General features: G+C 42.8%; 1 protein-coding gene across 1 annotated transcript in view; it reads right to left on the reverse strand.

Annotated features, from left to right (window-relative positions):
• The window catches only part of Herc2 (HECT and RLD domain containing E3 ubiquitin protein ligase 2), a 215,642-nt gene that overhangs the window by 135,813 nt on the left and 68,783 nt on the right, over positions 1 to 11,046 (reverse strand). The window contains exons 17-23 of the mRNA XM_004644472.2: positions 9,698 to 9,898; positions 8,090 to 8,318; positions 7,874 to 7,998; positions 6,488 to 6,666; positions 4,283 to 4,467; positions 2,988 to 3,143; positions 1,487 to 1,672 (exon numbers count right to left, since the gene is read on the reverse strand). Coding sequence (XP_004644529.2) covers positions 1,487 to 1,672; positions 2,988 to 3,143; positions 4,283 to 4,467; positions 6,488 to 6,666; positions 7,874 to 7,998; positions 8,090 to 8,318; positions 9,698 to 9,898 — 1,261 coding nt within the window. The remainder of the gene's footprint in view (positions 1 to 1,486; positions 1,673 to 2,987; positions 3,144 to 4,282; positions 4,468 to 6,487; positions 6,667 to 7,873; positions 7,999 to 8,089; positions 8,319 to 9,697; positions 9,899 to 11,046) is intronic.

Genomic DNA, 11,046 nt, shown 5'->3' on the forward strand with positions numbered 1-11,046 from the left:
GGCACTATATGGTGGGACTGACACAATCAGAGGCACCACATGGTGGGACTGACACAATCAGAGGCGCCACATGGTGGGACTGACACAATCAGAGGGCGCCACGTGGTGGGACTGACACAATCAGAGGCGCCACGTGGTGGGACTGACACAATCAGAGGGCGCCATGTGGTGGGACTGACACAATCAGAGGCACTACATGGTGGGACTGACACAATCAGAGGCGCCACATGGTGGGACTGACACAATCAGAGGGCACCACGTGGTGGGACTGACACAATCAGAGGGCGTCACGTGGTGGCACTGACACAAACAGAGGCGCCACATGGTGGCACTGACACAATCAGAGGCTGCCACAGAAGCAAAAGACAAAGTCTCGAAACCTTAACATGCTAGTCATTTAAAGAATGGGATTTGTGTTTTCATCCCAGACAATTAGGGACTTAAAAGCTATTTTTAATTTTTTTTAAAAAATTACTTGGCCTTTGTGTCTAGCTGGTGCCCAATAGGTAATTAAAAGTAGAACAAAGCTTGATCCTTCTTTTATATGCTTTGTTACCATGAAACTTTTAGAGCACTCCATTTCAGCTGTGAGTGTGTGTGTAAATCATTTTTTGAATATCTGTCTAAAAGTTGGCAAAACAAGGGTGCTAACTCTGAACTGACTTAATCCCGTCCTCTTCCAAGATTAAGGACCCAGAAAAGTAATTTCCAGGGACAGCTGATTATCAGCACGTGCAAGGCCAGTCTGCACTACACAGTGAGACCCTGTGTCAATAAAACAAAAATGAAAACAACAAGTGTTTGGCTATTCTAAGGCTATTTCCTCAGGACAACTACAATCACTTATTTGAAGCTGTAGTTGGATTTTTAATATAAAATAAATGCTAACACACAACTTCAATTTTGAGTCTAAGAACTCAGAAACATACAGACCTTAGTGACTTAAGATTCAAAACTGCCAGATCTCAAAATTTTCAGAAGCCAACGTGTCAATTCACTTGGTACACGCTGTAGACAGTGTCTACAAGGAAGCACTCAGCTGACACCACAGCAATTTCCTCTCCCACATCAACGCCTGCCTCCTGGGCTCTACACACTTCAAAAGGGCCTTCAAAAGACACCTGCTAGGGGACAGGGAGAGCTCAGCAGGCATAAGCACTACCTGGCAAGCATAAGGTCCCAAGTTAGATCCCCAGTACCAAAAAAAAAAAAAAAAAAGTGGAAGACACCTGCTAGGAAAGGTTTTCAGAACACTCCAAAGAGTCAAATTCCAGATTTAACAATAATTTCTAATATAAATCTTCCTTAAAAGTAAGGAAATCTGTTATGATTTGGTTAATCTTCATTTACTTCTTACACTGTCATGAGTAGAAACAGGACAATAATCCGCCTTCTCTTACAAAATGTTCTTTCAAACACAGACAAAAATGGGTTAGACCAAAACAAGACTTTCCTCAGTGAAGTCCTTAAAGGTAAAATGCCATACCCATTATGCCAGGCCAAGCCAACTCTTCATGGTCATCCCGCTCCTTTCCAGGAGCCAAGTGATTGAAGCGATCTAGGTGCTCCAGCAGGCCACCCAGCAGGGGGACAGCTCCAGCCTCTTGCATGAGGGCAGGGTTTTTACTGAGCAGAAGTACTATTGAGACCACCAGCTCTGGAAGGAGAACACCTACATTTAAGAAAAAGAATTAAGATTTAATTAAAAGTGTTTATCCTGGAAAAGCATTTTGTGACCTTGTTTTTTATTTAAATTCTCAATCATAAAATAGGAATGTTTGTCTATTAGCATATCTCTACACAGTATTATTTTCAATCTTTTACTTATTTATTTGGCACAGGGTCTCGCTATGCTTAGAATGCCGAGTTATCTCCCCAGACATACAGGGTATTTTTTTTTCCTAGAGATGTATAGTTATAAAAAAGAACTTCTCAGAGTTACAAACATATTTTTTAAAAACACTGTGTCTCAAAAACAACTATGAAGTAAAGTTTATTTGGAAAAGTAAATATTTACCAATATGTTTATCATCAAAAGAAAGCATTCATAATAACAATACTTTCACTAGGCACAGTAATGCACATCTGTTATCCCAGCACTCAGGAGGCTAAGGCAGAAGGACTGCTACAAGGTCAAAGCCAGCCTCGGCTATGAAGTGAGCACAAGGCCAGCCTGAACTGCACAGTGAAACCCTGTCTCAAAAAGACCAAAAAAACCCCTAATTTCACAAAAGTAACTTTTAAAAGTGACTAAGTAATGTTGGAATGCATTAAGATTTTTTTAAAAAAAACATTTATTTATTGTGTGTGTGTGTGTGTGTGTGTGTGTGTGGCCAGCTCAGCCCACCAGGGGGCGGGGCTGGCTGGCATGTGGTGCTGGGGGATTGAACCGCGGTCCGTGTGCTTTGCTTAGCTTAGCTTGTTCTAAGTAGGTGCTTTAGACCACTGAGCCATCTCACCAGCCCTGCATTAAGGTTTTGAAAGGACAACTAATGTACACACTGTTGGAATAAAATGAAACAATGTTTGAGTGTAGTGGTACAGGCCTCTAATGCCAGAACATGGCCAGCCTGGGCTGCACAGTGAGGTGAAGGCCAGCCTAAAGTACACAGTAAGACACTGCCTCAAGACAAAAATTTTTTTTTTTTTAATTTTATTTATTTTTGTGTGTGTGTGTGTGTGTGTGTGTGTGTGTGGCCAGCTCAGCCCACCAGGGGGCGGGGTTGGCTGGCATGTGGTGCTGGGGGATTGAACCCGCGGTCCCTGTGCTTTGATAAGCTTGTTCTAATTAGGTGCTTTAGACCACCGAGCCATCTCACCAGCCCTCAAGACAAAATTTTAAAAAAATAAAAAAATTACAAGAGGATCAGAAAATGTATAGAGGAAATGAGGAAGTAGTACACATTTTAATCAGGAAAGGATGTATGTTAGCTTTTCTCAATCTTCTAAAGTAAATAGGTGGTTCAAGGTAGGAAACAAGGACGTACCAGTGAAGTCCCCTTCCACAATACAGGCCACCTCTGCAAAGTGCCGCCAGCTGACTGCAGCAACGCTGGCCGCCACAGGCAGGATGTCTCCAATGTGTGTGCACAGAAGGGCCGTGTACTTCTTCAGCAAGGAGCCAACACCCGTCAGCTCAGGACCTGAAGGAAGACGCGGAAGATGCTGCCGTCACTGCTGAAGACACACTCTGTAGACCAACCTGACTGCTCCAGGACTCTACTCTGAAGGGTGAGTCTCGTGCCTGTAAAAATGCTCCTAGGCCAAACCGCACTCAGTCTTTGGCACTTCTGCACATGACATAACCTGAGGGACAGTGAATTTGACTGTGCTGAATTTTATACCCTGCATCACAGAGTATCTAAAAATTTGAGTCTATAAATACTGACCTCATATGAAATGTAGAGATTCCTTACTTTCAGCACACACTTGCTTTAAAGCTGTTTCCAATGAACAAAACTAGACATTTTTCAGCCTCATAAAACCTTCAACTCTCTGCCTACATGGCTAATAGCTCTGCATTACTGTAAACTCTATCTTCAAGACAGCCATCTCTTTCAGACTACAAATGTGTCCATTTGAACCTCTAGGTTTCTATCACAAAAAGTGCCTACCTTCTTTTAAGAAATAATTGTTATTCCTTTTACTTCTAAATTGAACTATAAAATTATGAACAGAAGCAGCAAATGTTTCCCCCCCCCCCGGAAGACAAAGCAACGCTACAGAAAGCCAGCCTCTCCCCTAGGTGCTGACAGAAAGTGCCACCCATCCCACAACGCATGCAATACGCACATGCAGCACGTTTCAACACAGGCACACTCAGGACTTGCCTACCTATGCAGGCAAGAAGCCTGCAGCCTTGTGGAGACTTAACCCAATACCTACAGCAACAGGTCCGAGCTGTAGCGGGAACCTGGCCTTCCTCCTGCCAGACCCACCTGCTTCCCCATCTGACTCATGAGCAGTCCATCACTATTTGGGTCCCAGTCACGTCAGTCATTCGTGTTCCATCGCTAACATGGGGATGTAAACTAAACACAAAGAGGCCTATTTCCAAAGTCTAAAGAATTTAAATATGAAGCCAATAAAATTAAAAATATAGGTAGGTATACTGAAAGTATTTGACCAATAAAGTATGTACAAAATGAAGTCTCCAAAACTGCTGTATTTAATATAAGGACTATATACATGAACACACATAATAGGAAAACCCCCCAAAAAAAAAACTTAATAAAACAAAGCCCAAACATATATGAGAGACATCCATATGTAGACAACTTACTAGAAATATCTGAGTTCTGGCAAGTGCTCTCTCCGGGATAAAGTTTGCTGATAAGTAAACGCTGAAAACGCAGTAACAAGTCCAATGAAGCAGACCTCTCACGGCTGTGGTGCTCAAAGTCCAGACATGATGAAATCCGACGAGCAACGTCTTTCAGCCTGGCTATGGTCTGAGAAGCAATGTTTCTAGGTAGAGGAACAAAAAATTACAAATCAAACAAATTATTTCTGTCAAAAAGATGGCGAGCTGGGGGGGGGGGAGAATATGCCTGCAATCCCAGTACTCAAGAGGCTAAAGCAGGATGATTGCCATGAGTACAAGACCAGCCTAGGCTACGCTGTGAGTTCGCAGTCAGCCTGAGCTACACAGTGAGACCCTGTCACCACAAAAACACAAAAGGACAAGAGGAGAGGGAAGCAAATCACCACGCAGTGTCGGACGCACAGGTCACATGCAGAGGCAACCTGCAACTGAGTGCCCTCTCCAAATACGGCAGGGGTATCAATCTGTACAGTAAGCATAACCTCAGCCAAAACTGAGCAGAGCTGCGCATAGTAGCTCACACCTGTAACCCTAGACCTGGGAGGCTCAGGAAGAAGGGTCAAGAGTTCCAGCCAGGCTCAAGCAACTCAACAACAGGGCAAGACCTTCAGGGACATACCAAAATATTTAAGAAGGCTGAGGGTATAGTTCCCCAGGTTTGATCCCTAGCATCACAATTAATATACCTAAGCAGAGATGCACATAAGATTCAAAAAATATAATGATGCCCTTTTGCTTTACAAACCTGCCCTTAGAAAAGACCCAAATTAAGAGTATATCTTACTAAAAAACGAACATTTCTATATAAAACTGCTCCACTGCCTTTTTTTCCCCTCCAAACCTGCCTTTCAAATATAAATGTTATCTAGCCTTAGGAAAGGACTCACCTGCATTGCTATGTCTGCCTTATAGATCTAACTTTAGCTCCTACTCTAAAATGACATCAGCGTGGGCTGTGCAGGGGTACCTAGGATTCAGGGAACACAAAAAGACCAAACAAAGTACCAACATCGCTAAATCAGAACAAGAGAATTAATTTTCTTGTAAGGTGCCCAAAGGAGCAGGGAAAGAAGGAAAGGAGCAGCAACTCCAATCCCAATACTGTAGGGGACCCGAGCCATGAGCCATCAGCAGATGGGAAGAAAGGACAACACCATGAACTTCCAGGAAGTAGAGTTACAAGAGCAGTGAGTACTGCTGACTCCATACACAGACGGCAATGCACCAGGTAGGGCTCCACCACAGGGTAACAGTCTGCCACAGGTGAGCCACGCCTGATGTCTGCTACTGAGAACAGAAAAGATGAAGTCGTTTACTGGAGGCGGACATCAAAAGAGGGGAGACAAAGGCCAAAGTAGGCCTGGTTCCAGGGCAACCAATAAACCAGACATCCCACAAGCCCCAAAGGCAAGAATGTGTGTGGCTAGGCTGGTCAACATGTATCTCTGCTAATGTCACCAAAAACTGCCCTGCGGATTGTTGCATAACACAAAGGTCAAGGGCATCCTGTTGGCTCCATCTTTCTGATTCCTGATGTGACATCCAAGGCTCACTTCTGCTAACCGTACAAAGCAGAGCCATTCTTAACTCCTCCTGATCTGGCCTTCGTTTTGAATTAAAAGTTGTCTTACAAATATATTCACAAAAAAATGAGGATAGGAATCTTCTTACACAATTCACACGTCAATTTTCTTCCATGGAAAATTTTAGAATCTCCACATATATTCCAACCACTCTTCATTTATATGTAAGAATCTGCTCTTTACCCTAACACCTACCCGATGTAATTTTCAGAGAAACTTTTCTATAGCCGCACTATTTTTAAAATTTTTTAGTCATTCGTTCGTTCATTCATTCACTTGGTACGGAGTCTCACTACACAGCTCAGACTCACGGTGATCCTGTCTCATGCTCCCAGCCCTGGGGTTACAGGCCTGCGCCACCAAGCCCAGTTTCGGTGGCCAGCATGGTGAGCCCAGGGTTCCAGGGCCAGCAGGACATGCAGTACCGGGGATCCAACCCCAGTCCTTGTTCTTGCCAGGCAGGCGCTTAGACTGCTGAGCTATCTCCCCGGCCCTATCCACACTATTTTTAAGACTCTATAACATTACACATCACCATATCAACAAGAAAGCAAGTAATTACCAATTAAAATATAATTACCTAAGAAGCTGCTGTATGAGGTGGACCAGAGGCAAACACTGTTTCCCAGAAGATTCATAGATCCCTGTATTAATAAGGTCTTTATCCAGAGGAGTCCTACTTCTATGAAATGTTGAGGCATTTGCTTCCTGTTCATCAATTTCTTTTTCCTTCTGTGCTTCATTTTTAGCCTCAATATCCTATAATTCATAAAACAGAAAGTTAGCAACCAGTGATCTCACTAGCAGGTGCAAAGCCACACTGAGCTGACCCCTAACCCGGTCCCAGTTTTACCAGCCTGTGTGACCTGACAAAATGATACTACTGGCTCACACCTACACGCGCATGTGTACACGTGCACGCACACATGCACATAAAATCCCAGCACTCTGCTGATCAGGTTCTAAACAGACAATTCTTCCTATGGATCCAATGGCCAGACTCCCACTGCTGCCAATCTCCTATCACCTGCCAGGGACTGTCCTTTTGTAAGGACAAGAAATACAGGACTCACACATACAGCGAGTCAAATAAAGTAACAAAGCCACTCTACGAAACTATAAACAAATGGGACTCACCAAATTCCACTCTAAATTATGGGCAAAGAAAAAGCATGTCCTTTGAAGAACATGTACACAGAATGATCACAGCAGCTTTGCAAACAGCAGAGCAATGCTCCAGCAGAAGAAAGAATAAACAGTGCTATGCCCACCTAATGCAATACTTCTCCATAAGAAGGAAACGGCACATGCACTGAGGTTAACAGTCTGAAAGGCATCATCTGAGGCAAAGGGAGATAAAAAGAAAAGGGCTCCGTAGGATTCCCCTATGTGACACTCCCAGCTGATACCATTCAGCTAATCCGAGAAGTAACAGTGTCCCAACTAGGTGCAGAAGGGCGGAAGGAACCTCAATGAGTGACAGAAATGATGGACGTGATGAAGGGCGCAAGTGCCATGTTCACTGGGATATGTACAGCACAGCATTTTATCACATTTCCATGATATCCCAACAAGATTTTTAAAGGATTTTTATTTACTTATGTATTTTTCTGTATTTTAGGGAAGGGTCTACAGGGTGTTCAGGGTCTCACTACTAGATCGGACTCATAGTGATTCTCCTGTTTACAGCCTCCCAAGTGCAGGGATTGCAGGCATGCACCACCACACCAAGGCTCAATCGAGGGCAGGGCCAGCATGGCAGGCCCGGAGCCAACAAGATTTTTATTCCATAAGGTAGGAAAAGTTACAAGTAAAAAAAATATTTGGATGTGAATGAAGTTTCTGCATGTTACTTCTGGCAATTTCTAACAACAGGCCTGATTTACACATGAGTGGGGGGTACTTTTCAAGCTCAGCTAGATGCTGGTACAATGCCCTACCAGTTCCCACGCCCTCACGCCTGTACCTGGATCTCTGCAGAAATGGCTGCATTCAGGGCTGACTCCAATCCTCCATCAGCCATCAGGCTGCCTACCAGCAGATCAATCATGAATCGACGACCTGGACTTATGTTTACTTCATTCCCTGAAACTAGAAAAGGAAAATTCGTTTCCCAATTTCAGTGAGGAGCCAGCTCTGCCACAGCCCGGTCACTCCTCACGCACCCCCAGCCCAGGCGCACCTGTGCAGGGCAGGAGCGCAGAAAGCGCGCGGGCCCGCTCCTCGGCCGTGGGAAGCAGCACAGACCAGCCGCTCTGCAGCACAGCCTGGGCAGCAGACTGCACAGTGTTCAGCACGCCCGCACTGCTGGCCAGCGTCACCACAGTCTGCTTCAGGCTGTTCAGGAGGACACTGCCCAGACCTAAACCAAGGAATTCCGGGTCAACCTGGTGACTAATGGCAGCATGCAACTGAAAGGAGAAAAACAATTTTCACTTAGAATGGCTAAGAACAAATAGTTTTTAAAATCTTAAGGGGGGGGGGAGAAAAAAACTAAAATTTTTATTAAAGACTCAGTATAACTTGATTTGAAGATTTAAATAAACAGAATTAGCTTCTCACTACAGGTTGTATATCACTTACTGAAATGCTTAGGACCAGAAAGGTTTCAGGTTTTGGACGTTTTCAATTTGAGACTAGGTGCACAGACATTAGTTTACCTCGGGGATCAGAACGGGTTACAAGTCTAAACACAAACACAACTTGTGGTGCACACACACTTTATACACATAACCTACATGCAATTTATATAGTTTTTAAAATTTTGTGCATGACAATTCATAATAGCTACATCTTGGAACCAGCCTGCATGACCATTCACAGACAAATGTATAAAGGAAATGTGGGTAATCTATACGTAACAGAACACTACTTGTCTATATAAATGGATAAATTCAAGGTATTTGTAGGAAAAGGGATACTCCTTCAAAACATATTCCAGTGAAATAAATCAGACATTAAAATATCACATGGTTTCTTAGTTGAGTACTCCAAAGAAGAAAAAAAAGCAAGTTAAAAGACTGATAAAAGGAAACTGGGAGACAATCTTTTGCGACTGGGAAACAGGACCAAGAAACCGAGGCTAGGGGAATACAAGGAAAGGATGGGAACATAAGAAGATGTAAGATGCACCACGTACATGCATTAACTACCTTCAATGATTACAATTGTTATATGTCATGAACATGAACTAAATAACAACAACAGTGATACTAATGAAACAAGGAAAGGTGGTCTAGAGATGGGGGAGAGAGATGTGGTGAGAAGGGGAACAGAGTTTGAATTCCTGACAAGTAGAAAACTGAAGAGGAAAGGGTGAGTTAGGTGTAATATAAGGGAAGAAGTAAAATCAGGAGTAGTTCTGTTGGTTTGGGTAACTATAGGGAATCATGCTTCTTGAGCAGAGCTTTCACAGTTCAAAAGAGAGGCTAGCACTGTCTCTTGGCCAGGTCTGTCTCTTTCTCTCAGACTCCTGCTGTCTCATGTAGTTATTTCACCATATACAACAGTAAATACAAGGCTGACTCCTTCAATGAATGTACAGAAGCTGACTATAGTAGGAATAACACAACCCATATACACTTACTTGCATGCAAAGCTGGCTTCTGGAATAAACAGAAATCAAATGGACCAAATTCTTTAAGCCTCATACACATTACTTCATCGTGATCTTACTTTAAAATACTTTAAATGTTTCATTAGCTGTTCACCTAACAACCTATACTCTTCGAAGAGTCATAAACTCCTAGGGTACTTATACAAGGAGCAGAAGAAGGGGCAGCATGGGCACCTGAAGTCGTAGAAGCTTCAATGTCGCCACGGCCACGCACTCCTTCTCCTGGGGTGGGGGCCAATCTGCAGTGCCGTCCATTCCCTCACTCACTTGCCGCAGAAGGAGATCCAGCTGCTCAAAAGTCATCGAGCAGATGTCTACCACGAAAGGGACGCGGAGACCGATGGACCACTCGGAGCACGAGGACCAAGCAAAGCTCTATAGCAGAAACAGAAGAACCTAAATGAACCGCAAATTCAGCTCCTGGTCTATTCCCCAGGAGAGCTTTACCATTCCACCTGAAGAGTACACCTTCAAGTGCACCTCATCAGCCCTCTAACTGCCTGCACGCATGTGCACTTCTCATGCTGTCTAGCCTGCATACTTCGGGGGTCACAGCTTCCTCTCCCATTTCACTAATCCCCTCTCATTCTGTCACACCTAAAAAGTGAAACAAGTTTTAGAAACTTTTTCACTCTCAAAATTACGAGTATACATTAATGAATATGGCTCTGAATCCACTTAGAAGTGGTACAATAATAGCTTTAAGTATACATGAAACATTAGGCATAACTACTACCTTCCTCAAAAGAGAGAAAAAATAATCAGCAAAGATTCAGAAAAACTGAAAACACCATCAATGAAATGATTTAAGGGATATTTAAGAAAACTTCACCTAACAATAGCAAAATAAACATGCTTTTTAAGTAAATGCAGAATGTTTACTGTATCCGAAGGCAGAAAACAAATCCTAAATTTAAAAGAATTAAACTGGGCTGGGGAGACAGCTCTGCTGCATAAGCGCCTGACTGGTATGCATGCAAAAGGTCCCAAGTTCAATCCCCAGTACCGCCAAAAAAAAAAAAGGAAAAAAAGTCATAGTTTTTCCAGTTCAAGAGAATTAAACTAGAAAATGATAACAGGACAATATCTAAACACTCTAAAATTAAAAAACATTTAATAATTCAAAGGTCAAAGCACAACTGTCAAGAAAAATTAGAAAATACTTTGAGCTGAACAAGTATAAAAATGTATCAAAATTTGTGGTGTGGTTAAAAGCACTACTTAAGAGAAAAACTTAAAACATCAAACTCTTTCATCATACAAAATAAGACTTAACATCTAAGACTCCACCTTAAGTAACAGAAGAAAAGCTGTGAATGAAAACTGCAGGGAAAACTAACAAAAAACAGAAACCATTGAAATCAAAAGCAAGAAAAAACACAAATTAAGGTTCTTTGACAAGATCAAGAAAATTTAAAACCTATGGGAAAACGACAAATTGTTAGAATGAGGAACGAAAGAAGTATCTCTGCAGAAAATACTAAGGAAAAATTTAGGCACTAAAAATCAGACATCGGGGCTGG

This window comes from Octodon degus, unplaced genomic scaffold, assembly GCF_000260255.1.
Source record: "Octodon degus isolate 3935 unplaced genomic scaffold, OctDeg1.0 scaffold00199, whole genome shotgun sequence".
NCBI classification, from domain to species: Eukaryota; Metazoa; Chordata; class Mammalia; order Rodentia; family Octodontidae; genus Octodon; species Octodon degus.